This window comes from Sinohyriopsis cumingii, chromosome 16, assembly GCF_028554795.1.
Source record: "Sinohyriopsis cumingii isolate HCF-2022 chromosome 16, ASM2855479v2, whole genome shotgun sequence".
NCBI classification, from domain to species: Eukaryota; Metazoa; Mollusca; class Bivalvia; order Unionida; family Unionidae; genus Sinohyriopsis; species Sinohyriopsis cumingii.
Genome location: NC_142976.1, coordinates 69316021 through 69337318, shown reverse-complemented (window position 1 = coordinate 69337318; position 21298 = coordinate 69316021). Strand labels below are relative to the sequence as shown.

The following is a 21298-nucleotide window of genomic DNA, read 5'->3' as shown; positions in this document are numbered from 1 at the left end:
AGGGAGATAAAATATGGTCTAATTATTTTCCTAATTTGTGTTACCTCTCTAAACATACAAAATTGAGAATTGTGGACATATACTTTGCAATTAATTTCAGTAGAATCATAAAGTCTGTTACTGTTTTTAGTAGTACAAACGATATTTGGCAATACAGAAGGGACATGATACTAAAAGAATGGAAGAACTGAAATCCAAACAAGTAAAAAAAAATATGAGTGATGTGTGAAAACTTTCATTATCTCAATTGCACACATTTGCTGATATCTCAATTTCTCATTCTAGTTTCAATAATTTAAAGAAATCAAATGCATGTTCAAAAATAAGCTGCAAGTTATACTAGAAGTAGTAAAAGAAGAATGGTCTAAAACCCTTGAAAGTGCAAGACAAAGTGATGTCCTCAGGGCCCATATGTGTTGGAAAATGTGAGACGACATTGCATGCAAAAGAATTCTTTTCCATCTTTTTATGCACATTTCTTTTTCACCTGTTTTAAGTGCAAGTATTAAATACCTTTTGCTGAAAATCAAAAAAGAGTCCCTTGAAGGAAATGACACTCCACTGGACTAAAAGAATTTCCTGGACTTCAAAATAAGACCATTCCTTCCTTTTAATGTCAAGTGTTGAACCATCTCTGGTATTCTTTAGCAAATAGTATTTTCAAATTGGCTACCGTGATACATATATTGGCTTTCAGCTTCACAACATTTTTGTTTAGGACAAAGCAGACATTGCTATGATCATTTCTTCGGGGGTGGGGGTGGGTGTTAGTGACACCATGATTTAAGACAGTTGCTGTGGCCGCTATATTGGATGTATGACTGGCACCATTTTCATTCAGGATCAACCATGTATGAACAGAAGTCTGCTGATGAAAACTCCATGCTGATGAGACCATTCAAGCAAGAGAAGCAGCAGTAGAAGGATTTTCAAGATGACCAAAGTGGTGGCCATATTGGCACCATTTTCATTTAAGACCATCATAAGAATTCTTGAAGTGATCAACCCATGTTGATATGCACATCCATTCAGGAGTAGTGGTAAAAAGATCTTCAAGTTGGCTGCCATGGTGGCCATATTGGATGTCATATCAGCATATTTTCTTTTAGGACGAACTAGACATCATAAAAGGTCTTTCTGTAAAACACCATGTTGATATGACCATCCATTCAGGTTGATTACTAATAATATTTTCAAGATGGCAACATTGTTTGCCATGTTGGATTTATGATAAGTGCCAAATTTATTAGGATTAACTAGACTATGGGATGAATGTGTGTATTAAATTGCAAGGCAATCCACCAAGTACTTCAAGAGGAGCAGTTTTAACAAACTTGTGCTAACTGAAAGGTAGAAGACAGATGACCCACAAAAAACCCACCTCATAGCTCTTCTGATCTATGACAAGCAGAGCTAAAAACTGTCACCTTTAAATCCATAAATCTAATATTAGTTGTTCAAAAAAAGAATTTAAAAATCTTTACAAGATCAACAATGGTCGGTCAGCATCATTTATATAAACCTGAAAAGCCTTCATGCCAAGATGAGTCTGCTAAAAAGGTGAAAACAGCAACTGTTGATGGAAGATGGACAATACAAGACCATAGAAATCTATAAAGATCTATAAAATCACTTGACCTTATTTCTAGGTGAACTAATAAATCCATTTGTTAAATTCTTTCTACAGTTTTGGCCCACACTAATTTTCTTCATGAGTTATCTGAATACTTCTTTCCTTTTCATTCCTGCTACCATCTATCAGCATTTGGACTAGTTCTTTGTTATTGGCATTAATTTTTTACAGTGAGAAATGAAATTCAATGTACCTGTCTAACATATAAAGTACTTTTATTCCAACCTAGGTCCAAATGGAAAACTGATCAAAATTGTAATTTCCTGATTTAAAAAATATATAATGCTAAATGCAGAAATTTCACTAAAAATGATTAATATTTCCACAAAATCTGTAATGGTTTGCAAGATGCACATCATTTTTCCAAAAATCAAGGTACTAAAATTTTCTGGACAGGTAAATGTACAAAGAATCCATTTTAAGAAACTTGTACAAGATCCCTGAATGAGGTCTATGAAGACAGATGGTCCATCAACACAGCATCTAAAGTATCATTTATAAAAACCAATTTTAAGGTCTCTTATGACAAGTCGTCTCTTAAATAAGGTGACCTTTAGCACAGAATTAACTGTACTTGTTATTTTCAAGGTAAATTTAGTTTATTTCAAAACTGAACAAAATTTCAATAATGAAAACCCAATACTTACATTAAAGAGTGTTGATGTATCAAAGCTGAACTGGTTACCAAGAATGTCCCTGTAGCCATCAAGATCTGCTTGTATGTTGTCTAGTTGGTCAGTTAACAGTCTAAAAAAAAGAAAGCGAGAGTTATGAAGTAAGAGCTGACAAACAGCCAAGTTCACCTCTATACCAGTGTTGGTCTAAGCTGCTATTGTTGTTATTTCTCCAGGGAAGGCAGTTTTACAAAAAATATATGCCAGGGTACTTTGATTCACCGAGTTTATATTAAAATGATAAGAAATTTCTAAATTGCATCTATGGGTGAGTACCCCACTTAAGTGCCTTCCCCGAGTCCCATGTACATTTTAATGGAACAGCCCTCAGCATTAACTTTACTTGGGACTTCTGAAGGTTGGTTCAAACCCATCAGCTTCTTCACAAGTATCTGAGTGGAAATGAAATTCATGAAGTGTGTGTCGAATGTGCATATGTAAGAATGCACGTAGACAACAATAGTGACCACTCCTTTTGAGAAATTAGGAGATGAAGAAAGAAAAAAAACTATGATGAATATTACTTGCACATTTCTCGCAACTTTTTTGAACACTTTAGAGAAAGCAAAATTTTTATAGCAAATTTTGTTTCTCTGATATTAATTTCATGATCACATTTACATTAGGAGAAATTTCTTTGCTACCCTCAAATCCAGCCTTCCTGACAGACAGAAAAATATCTTTATATATGAACAATGATAAGCAACTTTAACGGGTTAACTCACCTATCTACTTTCTAGGTGGACACTGTTATACCCGATTTAAAACAGTTTTTACTTAAGCGACACCTTAAAGGATGCCTGCCTTGTGGAGAAGGGTGGGAGGAATTATTCGTAATGTGATCAGGTAAGTACTGAAGAAACCTAGTTTACTAAGAAAAATTGCTTTCTCTATAAAATACATTAGCATAAATAAGAGGAAATGTTGAGCATCCTACTTCTACTCCTATCACCCAGTAGGAGCATGATTGAATTACTATAAGGTTGGACTTTAATGTTAGTTTAGCACAAGGAGAAAAATAATTTGTTTATATCCATGCATAGGAGATCCCTGTGAGACTGCACACTTGCTTATTGTCTCATCATCAAATGTTTCCCGGTGAATCCAGCAAAAGGTGCAAATTTATGTCTGGATCAATGGTTGTACTTCCATGAATGAGTAATGGTCACTATACGTACAGCTACCACTAGCCTAACAAGATTAAGTTTTCTCCTTAGCAAGGCCATTTCGTGCAAACTGAAATGAGAGAAGGCAGATATAGCATGTCAGTGAGTTGACTCCAATGTCCCAAACTAAGACATTACATTCAAGATCAGGCTCATAAATGTTACTCATACTTTTTCAGCTGAAATCTTTATTTCTGTACCCAATCTTGTGAGTGTTCAGAGTACGCTGATTCAACAACTCCATTTAGCCAAGCGACCATCACTTGTGGGATTATGTCTTTCATTCCTGTCTTCAGTGGTAAGAGAAGGGTCTTTCACAGCTGTTGTGGCTATCGTCTGCGCATCTCAGGTAACATATGAGGGTACATACAGGGTCCTGTATCTTTGCTTCTTTTAATAGTTTGATCAAGGAGAGGTAATGAGTACTTATTGTTGGTTGACTAGTGACAGCAAGCTGTTCCTAAGAAGTGTTGTGACTTCATTTGATGTAAATTAGGTAACTGACAACAAATGATTTCCCCTTGTATGTACTCACAGTGGAGGATCTTGGCTGTTGAGATCCTCTCCAGGATTGAAGTACCAAACTCCTTTACAATCAGGACACCCCTGAAAGGAGCCAGAAGTAAAGAATAAGTTTGTTTTGACACGAATGGATGAGTGCTGATCTTGACTGCTTGAGCAGAATGGAGGTTACTATGCCTCATTTTGGTACATGTCAATAATTCGAGTGGATCATTGATCCAAGGTGTATCATCTTCATGGGACATGTCAATAATTCGAGTGGATCATTGATCCAAGGTATATCGTCTTAGTGGGTCATTCAGAGTAGATCATTGATCCAAGGTGTATCATCTTCATGGGACATGTCAATAATTCAAGTGGATCATTGATCCAAGGTATATCATCTTAGTGGGTCATTCAGAATCGATCATTGATCCAAGGTGTATCATCTTAGTGGGTCATTCAGAGAGGATCATTGATCCAAGGTGTATCATCTTCATGGGACATTCAGAGTGGATCATTGATCCAAGGTGTATCATCTTCATGGGACATTCAGAGTGGATCATTGATCCAAGGTGTATCATCTTAGTGGGTCATTCAGAGTGGATCATTGATCCAAGGTGTATCATCTTAGTGGGACATTCAGAGTGGATCATTGATCCAAGGTGTATCATCTTAGTGGGACATTCAGAGTGGATCATTGATCCAAGGTGTATCATCTTAGTGGGACAGTCAGAGTGGATCATTGATCCAAGGTGTATCATCTTCATGGGACATGTCAAGAATTCGAGTGGATCATTGATCCAAGGTATATCATCTTAGTGGGTCATTCAGAGTGGATCATTGATCCAAGGTGTATCATCTTTGTGGGTCATTCAGAGTGGATCATTGATCCAAGGTGTATCATCTTAGTGGGACAGTCAGAGTGTATCATTGATCCAAGGTGTATCATCTTAGTGTGACATTCAGAGTGGATCATTGATCCAAGGTGTATCATCTTCATGGGACATGTCAATAATTCGAGTGGATCATTGATCCAAGGTATATCATCTTAGTGGGTCATTCAGAGTGGATCATTGATCCAAGGTGTATCATCTTAGTGGGACATTCAGAGTGGATCATTGATCCAAGGTGTATCATCTTAGTGGGACAGTCAGAGTGGATCATTGATCCAAGGTGTATCATCTTCATGGGACATGTCAATAATTCAAGTGGATCATTGATCTAAGGTATATCATCTTAGTGGGTCATTCAGAGTGGATCATTGATCCAAGGTGTATCATCTTAGTGGGACAGTCAGAGTGTATCATTGATCCAAGGTGTATCATCTTCATGGGACATGTCAATAATTCGAGTGGATCATTGATCCAAGGTATATCATCTTAGTGGGTCATTCAGAGTGGATCATTGATCCAAGGTGTATCATCTTAGTGGGACATTCAGAGTGGATCATTGATCCAAGGTGTATCATCTTAGTGGGACATTCAGAGTGGATCATTGATCCAAGGTGTATCATCTTCATGGGACATGTCAATAATTCGAGTGGATCATTGATCCAAGGTATATCACCTTAGTGGGTCATTCAGAGTGGATCATTGATCCAAGGTGTATCATCTTAGTGGGTCATTCAGAGTGGATCATTGATCCAAGGTGTATCATCTTAGTGGGACATTCAGAGCTACTTGTGGAGGAAAGGTGTATTACCTCCCAGCTGATTCAAAGAGCATGTATAGACAATGCCTCTGGGGTTGTGGAAAAATGAAAAAGAAATGTCAACAAGCCCAGTAGAAGGCTGCTAGAGGGAAAACTCTCCTTTGATAGAGCATTGCTTCTCTCCTAAGCAGTTGTCCCTCCCTTGATGATGAGTCGGTCAAAATACTGAGCCACAACGGAAATATGTTGAACACGAATATTACCTGATATTGAGAGTAGTCTGGTTGGAGTACTAACAGGTAGTCTCCTACAAAGAAGCGAAGGTCCGGTGATTGTTTTGCTCCTTGCAGAGGTATGTTACCACAAGTGAACTGTCTGGACTGTGTTTCAAAGATTTGTTCCACCCACATCTGGAAGGCACTGCGAGAATGGCTTTCATTTCCAAGAGGTTGCTATTACAAGCTAATAATATGCCACTGACCAATGCAGGTCCAATAGTAAACTTACACTGTAATAGGTCCACCCCCACAATGAGTAGGTCATGGAACTTCCTCATCCAAACAATGTCTTCTTTGATGCTTTCTCGAATGCATGATCTAAACTTTGAAGTGTTTGGGAGAAAGACACCAAGTTAAAATGTGTTAAGAATTGCATATCTAGATGGATAAAATGTTGAGAAGGGATAGTGTCCAACTTCTCAACATTGATCATCCACCCTGAACTGCAAATGAAGGAAGCAAGGTTGGTGATATTGCGATCCAAACACCATAATTACCGAATGCTTTTGTAGAGTCTCATACAGGAGAGCCACCTTCTCTGTGGAGAATGTTCTGAATTGCGATATAACTTGGCCTAACATCTTACTGAAGATTCAACTTTAACGTCTTGGTTGATGCCATCTCTAATGCATAAACAATTCTTTTAATGCATTTGGGAGAAATAGGCCTAGCATTCAGGATTCCATATATAGACTGACCAAAAGGTTTTGATTACACCAGACAATAAGGAAAGTCAGGTTGTTCATGTTGTGAACTGAAACCCAAACTTACCAAATGTTTTTGTGGTATGTTATGCACGGAACATCGCCATCTCTGCAGCAGGCATCCTGAAGTCTTACTGAAGGTGCAAGGGCTTAAACTGTGGCCATATTAATCGGTAAATGGAAGTATGCGTTGGACATGTCAACTGATTACTCATCACATCTCTATCACAGGTCTCAATTGCCACTGGACTTCATGATCAGAACTGTTCTGGAGTAGAAGCCCCCTTCATGGGAGTTAATTCATGAAGGTAGGACAAAGAAAGTGGAGGGGTTCGATTAAAAAAAGCTGGAGACCCTCTGGCACAATTTGTATCACCCATTATTTTATGAGAACATTTAGTCCAAAGCTGGCATCTTGGGATGTAATGGCATGGGTGACACTACATTACTGACAACTGACAGAAGACATGGGGAAGGTGAAAGTGTGTTCCTCTCTCCCTTCCCTGCCTGCCTGCAAAAAATAGGGTCATATGACTGCCTGCCATTGTTGAGAACCATCACTGCAAATTCTCTGGAGACAATCACCCCTTCACTTTTATGCCCCTAACAGGCTCATGCAGAGATAGGAAATAGGAGATTATACTGGAAGTTAGTGTGCTTTCAGTGCCTCTTGCTTTCTTAATCCCACAACTCAATACCCTAAATAAGTGGAGAACCAAAAGGAAGGGAGTGTATAGGAAAACAAATGTTACTGTTTGTGGCATTTTTGGCATTAAAGACTTGTCTGTACACTTTATCAACACCAAGACAAGATAAAAAAATATCTCTGAACATGACTGTTTACTGGGGAGAGAGGAGTTGCATGCAAGTGAATCACCATAAGGAACCTGTTGTGTTACCAGAATCATAAATGCTCCAACTGTAACAAGGTTCTGAATGAAAAACTTGTCATCATCGTCTACATCTTCCAAGGCACTGACCATATATGCAGAACTGACTGAAGGTGGAAGAGTGTATTACAAATCTTATAGGTTTCCTCTATTGCTGCAGTGAATCAAATTCTGCCTGTTCCATTGTCACGGCATGTTCCAACATTTCCATTTCATGAACTTTATCAACAGGAAATGATGATGAAGTATCATCAGCATGCATAATCATTTTGCCCACTGTAGTGATCACAACATTATGGAATGCCAGTTAGGTACAGCCGGTTTGACTGGATGGCTTCACAAGTAATGCCAGTTAGGTGCAGCCGGTTTGACAGGATGGCTTCACAAGTAATGCCAGTTCCCTATGAATTTCATAGGAATGTTCAGTTCAGAGAAATGGTCAGCTGGTGCTATGTCAGAGATAAAAGTCATGACAACTATAAAAATACAAAGCTGGACTGATTAGTTGATAGTCAGAATGTGTACCAAATATGGTATATGCCTTGCTGGCTGGCTGGTGCATTATGGTCTGTTTTTCCAGCAGGCTATGTGTTTTGTCTGTCTGATCTGTTCACTGGTTGGAGCTAACAAAATCATGAGCGCTGTCATCGTACATAGCTTGTTCTTATGACTGGACTGGTTGGTTGACAGAACACCATACTAAAGACAATGTGTGCTTTGAGGTCCAGTTGGCTGGTGCAGTATAGTTGGTACAGACAGCCCATGCATACTGTAATGGTCACATTGCAAATCTTTATATCTAGCCTGTTTTTTTTATTATTATGCAAGGATAGGATAATGATTGCAAGCCATCACGCTTCACTGTTAGAGTTTCAGGCTTATCCCCAGTGGGATTACCATGTATAATTGTCATTTCTACTTGTCAACAAATCAACTACAAAGACTTATTAGTCTATGATCATATGTGATTTCAAGAACAATGTCATCAGCATGTACATATAAAATCTGCTATCATTTTTTCTATGTTGAGTGTTTTTGTGCAATCTTGCTAACAAGCTTTTCAGAACACAGGATTATATGGATAAGATGTTCCTCTGCATACAGAGAGGCCAGCTTAGGATAGATTTGCAAAATTTGGACAAAAGTTTTGACTTAAAAAGAGGGAGGATTTTCAATGACCAGATTTTTGCATACAAATGGACAAAATTTACAACTATCAAACAAACTTTCATATTTTAAAAATATTAAAATATGCACCTCATGTCATCACAAGAGTCCTTTCACAGTAACTTGTTATAAAATCTCCTTATATGTAATGCAAGCAGTCTAGCATCTCTTAGATCGGTCTGGATTTTATCTGTGGCAATCCTCATCATTGTCAATCTTAACACTTCTCCTCAGAATGGAAAATGTCCCTTCATTGTCTGCATTGGAATGTGGAAGTGAAACAACTCTAGTGAATCCACCAAATTTAATTGTTTGCTGCCTGTGGGTAGATTCAGGTTGCTGATGGATTGCCAGAACTGCAAGATTGCTGCTATCTGGGTCAAACTGACTTTACAGGAATGGCAGAATGCATATTATTGTACACTTGAACTCAATTCCAACAAATTAAATTCTTGTTTCCATCCATTACTGAATTATGTGCAGTATTTTGGTTGTTTAGCAGTGGGAGATCCTGTCTGATTAAATATAGATGAACATTACATACTGATACCAAACTGACCCATTTTATGTCACTCCATCTAATCCATTAATGCCTTAAACCTTTTTCAAATTACTACTGATCACACTAGTATAATCCAATAATTAATTTCTGGTTATTGTCCTCTGAATTAGCAATTAAAGTGTCATGCTCACTGTCATATGATCACAGAGGTCTTTAAAAGACTACACTGGAAGCAATATATATTTTAAAAAAACAACAGAAAAATATCTCATAAATTTTAAATTTCAAGTATGCAGCAGATTTCAACAAGTGATAGGAGGGACAAGAGAAATCCCTATCTTGAGAGGAACTCTCTCCATTAGAAGGTTCACATGTTGCAGGCAGCAGAAGCATAAAAATACACCAGGTTGAAATTCTGAATTTTGAGTCCAAGTTCATGCCATGAAAGACCAATGACCTCCAGATTGGGCCCCATATTCTCAGTGACCTCCAAATAGGACCCTGTATTCTCCATGACCTTTAGACTGGTCTCTGTATTCTCATTTTTTAAACGCAAGGCAAGTCCAAATTTATGATATTAAAATAATAAAATATTCTGGATTGAATATTACAGGCCTAACTTTAAAAATAAATTGCAGGTCAACAACTTCAAAACCACAACTATGACTGCGATACAGCATCTCTGACATAACATCATCAGTCATTTTTAATTTTTAAAAAAGAATGCCTCAAAATATATTCAAACACAAGAAAATAATCTATGAACTGGTACTGTTAGATATTTTCCACAAGGAAATCTTCATTTTCCACTATGAGAATGCACAACCGTCTCATCCACATCTTCTATGGGAGTATTTAGATAATAAAATATAAACTGTATTTTATGACCAGCACATAGATAGATCCAGAACAAACTAAATTATGTCAGACCGCGTTTACGACTGACCAATGATAACAGTAATGTTTTCGAACCAGTGGAGCTATCATCATCAAAAGATGAGGTACATTTTCAAAACGAAGTCAAGTTGATTCTCTGTCCAAAACAGGATCTTAACCACCTTTAGGAATAAGCTTGTGCTTATCAAGATTGATGGTGAAGAAATAAGTACCTTCGATTTTTAGGAAGCCTTGAACAAACGGAAGAAAACAAAAGACAGAAGAACCTATGAGCTTAAAGACATGAAATGATTTGTTAAATTGTGAACAGTTTACTGAGTCAGAGTTACATTCAGAAGACTTCCTCATTGTGAAACACGGCATGATGTGTGGGATAAGCTCTCTTCTCTGCCTGCTAGTCAGATTAATACATTCTAGTCATTACTACCTGGTGTAATGTTTTCTTGTATAAAAATATTTAGAAAAACATGCCCTGACTTTACTTAACTTATATAAATAATATTTTTGTTGTCTATTTAAATATAATTATTTTTTTAAAACTAATGAAGACTGATCATTGGCTTGAATAAGGTTTGGATTATGACCGTTTTTTGTCTTGATGAGTCAAATGACTTACATGAAGCCATTTGTAGATAAAACAGTGAAGATGTTGAGCTGAATGGTTTGTGTATGTGGCATTCTTTGTGTTTTACCAACACTTTTGATTTAGAGTGGATTTCAATTTTTTTAATGAAACTCACCAAATGGCTTTAATCTTTTACATAAGACTCACTGAACCATTTCAATCTTTTACATGAAGATCATTGAACCATTTCAATCTTTTACATGAAACTCACTGAATAATTTCAATCTTTTACAAGACACTTGTTGAATGATTTGAATGTTTACATGAAGATTAATGAACGATTTCAATCTTTTACATGAAACTCACTGAACGATTTCAATCTTTTACATGAAGATCATTGAACCATTTCAATCTTTTACATAAACTCACTGAATGACTTCAATCTTTAACATGAAACTCACTGAATGACTTCAATCTTTTACATGAAACTCACTGAATGACTTCAATCTTTAACATGAAAGTCATTGAATGATTTCAATCTTGAACATGAAATCAATGAATAGCTTTAATCCTGAACATAAAAACTCGTAGAATGATTTCAACCTTTAACATGAAATCGATGAATGGTTTTAATCTTGAACATTCGACTTGCTGAATGATATCATGGGCATACTTTCAAGATTGTATATGTACTGGAGAAAGAAAGCAAAAGAGTGAAGTGAGATAGTTTTGGAATAAAATCTTACTTGGAGTCAATTGTGAGGTTGAGGTTGTTTGAATTATCATTGCTGGCCAGGAGATCTGAATCCACTAACTTGCTTAGGTCTGCACTGTCCAGTGTTGTCACAACTGTTCCCAATCCCTCCTTGGAAGCAGTAGAAGTCGCCTTTACCTGAAATGGTAAAATACCATAAAAATATTGTCATTTTATATAATATGGTAACATCAAAAATGATATTCTCCATCCTAAAAATGTGAAGAAATGAGAACATATCAAGTTTATGTTTTGTTGAGATCTCAAATGCAGTGAGAAAGAGCAAATCCAGACCTGTTTACTTAACAAATGTCTATTGTAGTTTGCCAAGGTCCTGACCATAATTTTAGTTGCATGTCAGTAGTTTGTTCTCCAGCTGGTCTAATATCAAGTTCCTAAGGACCTAAAATGGTATGCATGTGGCTATTTCTGACTGGTAGACCATGCCGCCCCAGGCCAATACAGGTCACAACTTGACTAAATGACTGATGCAGGGTCACAATTCTTGTTTGATGATTTCTTTTATTAAGACCACATCAACCACTATTCACAGTAATAATAAATTAATAATAAATTCATTCTTTCTATTTTACTTGTCAAAAGTTAATCAAAACAACAAACACACTGACTTCACATGTAACTGCCACACACATTATCATACCAATATCTGAATCAAGTCCAACAGGGTATTCTCAAGTTCCTCAGGGATAGATTTAAATAGCCTAAGGAGTGAACAGACCCTTGACATACAGTATCTTTTCAGAAAAAGATTCTGCCCATAAAATACCTTTGACTGTTGCCTGTCATTTTGTGGAAATTTCTGTAGAAGCTACAATGAAACAAATCAGTAAAAAAAAAAAACTCACCTTCACTATCCGAATTTCCAATATGTTAACCTATCTACACCTTGGCAGATCGATCAGATAATTCAATGCTTTGTCCTACTGTATTTACCACATGTTTTCGTTCTGCAACAAATAATTACTTTTTTTGTTGTCCGAATACATATTAAATTCTTTAATTAGGTGTCCGAAAACATACAGGTGAAGAAAAATTTAACCCCCCCCCACGTCCGTAACAAAGTTACCGTTATCTCACATGACGACGTGCTGCCATGAAGTAAAACAGGTATTTTGTCTAGCATCACGGAAAGGATAATGAATGAAAAACAGGCATTACTTGCCTATTTTGTCTATGTGAGACATGTCCATCCACCAGAAAACACAGCCATACATGTATTAAAGCCATGATTGTGTGCGTATTTTCCAGAAGACCCACCATAATAGTAATCCTGCAATCCAGTTTAATCCTCTGCTAATCAGTGATCATTAAAATCTACATTACAAATACACGCAAACTTTATTTCTGTGTAATTAAGATATTAATTAATATTAGAACTAAATAAAAAGATTTTGGAATTATAATTCTAAAGATATTTATGACAGAAACGTTTTAGTATCAAGAGTAGAAATACTGGTACATGTTTGAGGGCTAATCTTAGAGCACCAAGGGTTAGAGGCTCCATATGGGGTGAGTGCTGTATGCATGCCTAGGAAGGGTAAAAATAACAAGCAAGTTACAATATACGAGTCGGCGTAATTAATATGTTGGTACTTTTTTAAAAGTAAAGGTGATCTATTTGTTGTGGTTCTCTTTTTCCCCCCACTCAGCCGAGGGTAGCTTCAAAATGAGCAAAGCTTGCCGACTCGAAACAATTGACTGCTCAAAGATTGTTTTGATGTCGGAGATTTCAAGGTGTCTAGGTGATAATTGTTACTAATATAACTTGTGGGATTTCTTTGACAGGTGTGTTCGGAAATAAATTGCAGCCATGTGGATTTCATTAAAAGAGCACACGATGTACCAAACATTTAGCACCCACAATCAATATTTATCATCTCCAAAGAGGTTTATTACCTGTAGAACAATAACTATATTTAAACCTTGGTATATAATGCCTCCGGGATAAGGGGTTTGTTGTGCTGCACAAGGCCAATGAATTTTACTAATCCATATCAACTCTCTGATGCATTGTTTAATGATATAAAGCAGGGGTTATGGTTTCTAATCAAAGCCATAGCTGTCAAACATGTTTGAAGTGGTTTCGTGTGTAACAATGTCTACACTGACAACCAATCATATTTTTGTTAGCTGAATTAAGCTATTAAAATATAAAGTATAAATAAAATACCCACCACAGAGATCTCGGAAACGCTTAATTATACGTATTTGAACACCAATTTTTGATCTGGGACACAGAAAATCACTGAGGCGGGAGTCCTCTGTACGCGTTTAATAAGTGTACGGTGATCTGGATATATATTAACTGCCTAAAATTAGTTTGAAACTGTAAGTGAACCAGTAGGCCTAATGGGAAATAATGGCAGACTTTGCTAAGTCTGGGATGTAGCAGTTTATTAAATTGTCTGTTTTCTTAAATCGGGCAAATATATTCAGAAAAAATATATAAACCATTGAAACCAAAGCCTAAGTATTATTTTATTAAAGATTTAACTTTAAAATGTAAATTATGTAGGTCAGAAACGTATGGAACAATGCTATGCTGTGGAATTCACGAGATGCATTTTAAGGTCTAAGCTGTTTTCTGACTTGACAGGTATTTGCGAAAATACGGAAAAAGCTCAGCAAATCAGATACTATTTATTTGCCTAAAATTACTACAAGTATGTATACAAATAAATAAACCATTATGAAAACCTCTCCATCTAAAAATAGATGCACTCACGTCTGTGTTAATTCTGTAGGAAAGATGGGACTGCAACTTTTGATGGTGGGACTCCTATTTTTACCAAAATGGGAGTCGTGGACTCCAGTTTTAAAATCCTTGCGAGACCTCTGCACCACTATCAAAAGTTTATATACTGGATAGCTGTCATTGTGAAACATAATATTGTTAGTATTGTAATAATCTTGATGGATAAGTTTATCAAACGTTATGCAACAAGCGATGAGGCACTGCCTAGTTTGTGGAGGGACTCTCCCTAGCCAAAATCGTCTCCAAAGAGGCCAGTAGGCCGTCCACAGAAGCGACCTTGAATTAATGATTCTGAGGATGCATCACAAAAAGAACCACCTACGAAGAAAGCTGCTATAGATGACGAGTCTGATTATCTTGAACCCGAGAGTGCTCCACCTGGTTCTCTACATGGTCACTATAAACATTACACATTAAAGCAAAAGCAGGATATCGTTAACAATGCAAAATGTCTGCCAATGATGACATACAGATGGGCAAATCTGCATTGCCTAATCTCAAAGAATCTCTCAAGTGAAAAAGAATGTGTGAATGAAAACATAAACTACTGAACTATGACCTTGATCTTAAAGACAATGGTGATAAGGTCAAAATATATTTCATTTCATCTCGTAAAGCATTAAGTGCAAGGTAAAGTGCGATCAACACATACAATTTCGAACCATGACCTTGCCTTTGAAAGCACCCCTCTGTCCAACTTCCATGTGTCATCTTGTGATGTATACATATATCCATTTTCATCCCTGAAATTACAGAGTGGAATTCCCACTAATGACAGCCAACCATTCAACTGTAAGGGACCTTTATGGACCCACAGATTGATGCCAAACTATCAAGGTTCCTTGAATCCATAAAAGCCCAGGGGAGGTGGCACCATTCCCTTCCACAGGAACAACTCGCAGGCTGCAGTGCAGTTAGAAAAAAGTGGCACATGCACAACTGTGCGCACGCCACTATAATTAAACTCAACAACAACAGAGTGGAAAGGAATGTGTGATAAAAACATACAATACAATGACATCGACCTTGAAGAGAAAATTTCAAATGTGGTATCGGACACACCTTTTAATGATGATATAAATTTAGAAAGTTTCAGTCCCTAATCTCAAATGACTTTAAAGTCCGAAGAAGAGAAAGTGTGATGGATAACACAATTTTTGAGCCATGACTTTGAATTTCAAGACAGATCCCCACCCCTAAATGGTACATGACACAACTTCCAATCTGCCTTGCTTCATCCATTAACCTCAAACAGCTGTAGAGTAACTAAGTGGAAACAAAAGTGTCAGGAAGGGATGGACTGAGATAAATGCAGGTAATTGCCATTGCTTTTCTTAAAAAAAGGTGTGGGACAATTAATGGACTCAATATTCCAACATTACATTTTGCAATTATTGCATTTGTGTATTCTGAGTTTTAAAAAAAAATGGACAACATTACTTTCTTCATTACAGCGTAAGTAATCAAAGAATGCTTCAAAAGTATTCAAAAGAGTTGTCTGTATCTTTCTATGGAGCTCAAGTCTGTGTAGTTATCACTATATCCTACTTATTCATATATGTAAAGGAAGTTTAGGTAGGAATGGTAACAAACGAAACATACAGAAACTGGAGCAGAAGTGTCTTGTGGTGGTGTTGTAGACTGAGAATATGTTGTTTCTGGTGTTGCTGGTGGTAGTTTTGCTGATGCCTCCTGTGATTGGGTAGACTGTGCAGGACTGTTTGTATCTGGTACCCCAGTCACATCTCTATCTTGTATCATATCTGTCACATCAAAGATGATTGGACCAGACTCCTGATCTTCAAAATCAAACAGGGTGGGCTGCAGAATGATAAGATGATATGATTATACATAAACATGTGACATTGGATAAACTAAACCAGGGTTCGAAACTAACGGATGTTCATTAGTCCGCGACTAATAGTTTTCCCCATGGGGTAATAAATATGTTCCAATACAAGTCCACCTGACTAATAAAAAAATGATTGCATGTAATGGTTTTAAAGTTTGCTTTCACGTACTTTTTTTTTAATGAATTCCAAAACAGATATGTGGACAAATAACTTACTATTTTTAGTTACTGAACTTGTTATAACTCCCATATGTAAATCTAGATCAGCTTGGCGCTTTATAGTAAGCATTACAAGTGGTGTGCAAATTGACCAGAATCATAAACAAAGAAAGCGAAGAGAACAATGTGGCGATTTGTACAAGGTGTGGAAAATCAGCCAAAAGGCCGAAGACTGACAATAACAAGGACAAAAAGGAACGTGACAAACAGTATGATAAAGAAAGTAGGAACCAAACTTTCCTAGAGAAGTGGAAATGCGATCGGCTTAACTTTAACCCAGAAGTAAATACCATGTTTTGCAGTGACTGCAGAAAGCACTCATAAACAGCATAAAAAAACTCATTTTTATTTGGATGTTCCAATTTACAGTTGGAAACACTAGTATACCATGAAACCAAATCACTAATCCATCAAAAATGCATGACCATGAGTCAAGAATTCTTGAAATCCAAAAGACAGTCATCTGCAAGTAATATCATCATGATGCTAATGAAAAAGTTGTTAGAAGAATGTAAATTTCGTTTAGGAATCTACATACCCTAGTAAAACTGCAAAGGCCATTTAGTGATTATATGTGGATGGCCCAACTGGTTGCCAAAAAGGGAATTAATGTTGGTCAAACATATGTCAATGACAAAGAAGCACAAGTGTTTTCAGAATGTATTGCACAGTGTGCAAGAAAAAAACTTGAACAAAAGATTAAATCAGCACCATTTATTAGTATTATCACTGATGGTTGCACTGATAAAGGGTTCTGTATACAAGAAGTTGTTTATGTGAGAACTGTCATGGGTAGGCAAATATGCACTTCATTTTTGGGGAGGACAGAAGTTTCAGGAGCTAATGCTGATGGGATTTTTTAGGAGTTATTGATGATGCATTTGCATCAACTGCAATACCTGATTACAAAAGTAAACTTGTTGCATTTGGTTCTGATGAAGCTGCTGTCAATACTGGGGAAAAAAATGGTGTTATTGCTAGATTTAGAGATTCACAGATGTCTTATCGGAATACACTGCCATGCTCATCATCTGGATTTGGCTTACAAAGCTGCCATTGCAAAACAGTCTATCCATGCAAAAGTTGAGGAGCTTCTAACAGGACTTTATTTTTTTTGGAAAAGCCCTTTAAATAGAGGTGATTTGTTAGGTGCATGTGAGGTGCTGGGAATCACCAAGATAATCCCTACTCATGTTTGTGGAACTAGATGGTTGGCACATTGGCAGAGGGCTTTGGACAGTTGGTGGAAATCATATCCAGCAATAGTCAGCCACCTCCTTACACTGACTAAAACTTATCAGCCTTCACCTAGAAGACCTGAAGCTACTGGGAAAGCAGCTGGCTATCTGAAAATGTTGCTAGGTCTGCATCTTGTTAATTAGGCCCACTGCTTGACAGATGTCATAAATTTACTGTCCAAGTTGTCATTGTTTCTTCAAAATGAGTCTTTTTTGGTGTCTGAAGTGTGCCTGAGAGTTCTTGCAATTACTGGTTACTTGGATCAGATGAAATTAAGAGACGGACCTAGGAAAGAAACATTTCTGCAGGATTTTGGTAATGATCCTATAAAAGAATTTCATGGTTTCGTGCTAAAAGAACATAGTTCCCCAACATCAGTGCAGTTATCACTTCAAGTTAGAGAGGACATGATCAACAGTTTAGCAGAACACTTGGATGCCCGATTTTACAAACAACAATGTGATGTATTGAAAGCCACACATTTTGCAGATTTTCATTCATGGCCAAGAGACTAAAATCATACTGGATTTGGTGATGAGGATGTTATTACTCTGCTGGAACATTTTTCCCCAGTAATGACAATGGCTGGCTTCTATCCAGACATGGTTGAAGAGGAGTGGCAACTCTCGAAACGTTTATTTTATACTCGTGGACGTCAGGCAGAGAACTTAAAATGGTGTGATGTTAACAAGAGATTTCAGGAAAGTAACACTAACATTCTTGCACAGGTGGATATTATGTTGACCCTTCAGCCTCATCTACAGATGCAGAGTGGGGATTCAGTGAATTAAAAATGACAAAATCTGATTGGAGATGCAGATTGCACAGCAGTGTATTGAATGACTTGTTAATGATTCACTTTTTATGTGAAGACACTGCTGCTTATGATCCAGTGCTAGCTATATATTTATGGAACTCTTGTGGACAAAGAAGACCACTGTATTTGGAGGACAATTCAGAATCGGATGGAGAAGATTATGATTTGGGACAATCAATGGCAAATCAATATAATTTATAATGTGTATAAATCTCTACTGTTGTGTTACATAGATGTATTTTGAGGACTAATGGATTTTGCTGTCAACTAATGTCTTTTGTCCTGTTAGTCAGGTTGACGAGTTAATAAAAAAAGTTAGCTTTGAATGTTCAATATTGTGACATCACCAGTGGTTATGAGGGTAACAATTTTATTGGATTTCATGGTTGCTATCATCCTGAATTTCTCAATCTAAAGAGATTGATCCTTCTCTGGATACATTATGGCCCATTACCCAGCACAATGATGACATAATGTTTAATTTCATAGAACAGTAACCTGCAAGAGTAATCGGTACCAACTTTTGCTCCTAAAACAGCCAAAGAAAAAAGTCAGCTACTTTGGGACAGAGACACTGAAAGGGACAATGTTTTGACTTTGCACCACTTACCTTCATGGGCCTTTAAAGAAGAGAGCCTTCTAGTTCATGCAATTCTTTCCATGACTGAAAGGGTTGAATTGTTTTTGCCGCAATGCTGTACCGACAAGAGACAAATGTGAAGAAGACATTCTGGGCAAGGGTGGAAAACGAGTCAAAGACTGTTTGAAGATTCGGCCTGGCTATAATCTTCCTAGATGAATCTATCACTAGATCGAGATTGCTGATGCAGGATTTGTCAGACCAGAGAGGGGCAATCAAAATCATTTAGCATTTCTGGCCCCTAAATTTCTTTATAACCTTTGGAACTAGATTGTTGGAGGTGTGGTAGGTAAACACCCACAGACCCTCCCAACTGGAATAACACTGACGTACCAAGCCTCGGTATCTGGTACTGGGAAAACAAAAGTGATTCCACCTGGTTACAAATCTGATTAAATTCCCAATATGGAGGGACTATTCTGTATAATCTGTCCTTTCCTTGAAAGAGAATCGGTCCAAACATGGCGTCTGCATGGAATATGATCTAGATGTCGATACTGCATTGTGCGCACCAAGGGCGAAATTCCAAGACCAAAATGCAGAGTTTGGGGGCATTTGGTACCAACCTGTTTGTGGAGATATATTACTACTACTGAGTTGTCTGCCATAATGAGCATGACCTTATTTTGAATGTCACTCCAAAATTGACAGGCTGTGATGATGGCTTTTATCTCTAAGAGACCTATTTCCTCCTGATTCCACAGGTTGAAGACTGTAGAACAGATGGGTTCCAAATTTAAGCTAGTTGCATTTGTGCATGCTGTCACATCTGGTGGTGGCTGTTGGAGTGGTATTCCTACCACGAGCAAGTCATAGCTGCACTGTTGGTCCAGGAATGATACAATCTCACTCATCATGTTAATCCTATAACTATAAATGAGTGGCATTGAAAGAAGGCACCACTAAGAGAGCAAGGCCAGCTGCAAAGAGCGCATATATAGATGACCCAGCTGTTTAAAATCCATGGCAGCATTGAATAATTAGAGGAGTTACAGAAACACCCTGGCTGTTATTCACTTCTTGTTGGAAATGGACTCTGTAAGATGTAAGATTGATGATTCGGACCACTCAATGGTGGGGAATATGGACAAGTTCAGGTGGGTGACAAATTCTATACCCAGATGAATGAACTGTGGTGATGGAAAAAGTAGGACTTTTCCCAACTGATCAGAAAACCTAGATAATGTAATAGGGCAATGAGATGGTTCTTTTCTTTGACCAGAATAGTATTTACCCTATGTTTCTGGAGAATGTCATCCAAATATGCCACTGTGGAAGTACAGAAAAGGGAGATGATCGAGTCGAGTATTTTGTAAAGGCAGAAGGACTTATATTCAATCCAAATGGGGTAATGAGAAACTGATACAAGTTCCTCTGTATGCCAACCGTATGAATTTCTATGAGGATGGATGGATGTGACTATGTAAATATGTGTCCATCAGATTGAGTCCAATTGCAAATTCATACAGAAAGATGGACAGATGGACTGACTCATCTGGTCATTTCAATCTTAGAGCTGGTGAAAGGATAATATGATTTAAATGACTAAGACTGATGATTGGTCTGCATTTACAATTGGCCTTCCTGACCAGAAAAGGCGTGGAGTAAAGCTATCATCAGGTCTCATTGGTAAGGTCACATTTATCTGTGTGACATCACACATTGTTAGCAGGGTCCTATGCTTATCCCCAGTGGGATAACAATATATCAATGCCATTTCTACCCACTGACATACTGACAACAAAGCCTTTAGAGTCATACTGGCCATATGCAGTTCCAAGGTTTGATTTTCATGGATCCAGTATGTTCTGGCACTGTTTCTGCATCTGCACGGGAGGGTGGATAGGGCATCTTGACATCACCCATGAGACTACTCAATGATTATAACATATTCATGGATACAATATATTCTGACACTATTTTGCGACTTTGGTGGGTAAAGCAGGCATCTTGTCTTGAATCATCCACAAAACTAATCAACAATTCAAATGTGACATATGTTGCATCTTCAATGTGCGGTGGAGAGGGCATCTTGACATCCCCCATGAGAATAATCAATGTATCAAACATGAGGTGTAGTTACACATGCTTGTTTTGTGACCTTTAAGCTCATGTTTGAAAGTGCCTGATCAAGTAATTCATACTCAAATGCACACACATTACATGTGTATGTTAAAGTGCAATTGTATGCATTGACAGGTCTTGTGTCCATCCTATGTGACTTTAATTCATTTACATTTCTGGCACTTGGTTCTCATTTCTATAAAGAATATGAGCCAACAAGTGCACACAGCTAATTTATAAGCAAATGAAATAATGTAACTGCCAAGTAAAGTGTCTGAAAAAATCTCAGGTGAAATTAAATGTTACT

General features: G+C 37.3%; 1 protein-coding gene across 2 annotated transcripts in view; it reads right to left on the bottom strand.

Annotated features, from left to right (window-relative positions):
- Positions 1-21298, bottom strand: part of LOC149780732 (heat shock factor protein-like) — a 69820-nt gene that overhangs the window by 16457 nt on the left and 32065 nt on the right. For both annotated transcript variants that reach the window (XM_089937781.1, XM_089937782.1), the window contains exons 7-9: positions 15763-15981; positions 11377-11522; positions 2281-2380 (exon numbers count right to left, since the gene is read on the bottom strand). In XM_089937781.1, coding sequence (XP_089793907.1) covers positions 2281-2380; positions 11377-11522; positions 15763-15981 — 465 coding nt within the window. The remainder of the gene's footprint in view (positions 1-2280; positions 2381-11376; positions 11523-15762; positions 15982-21298) is intronic.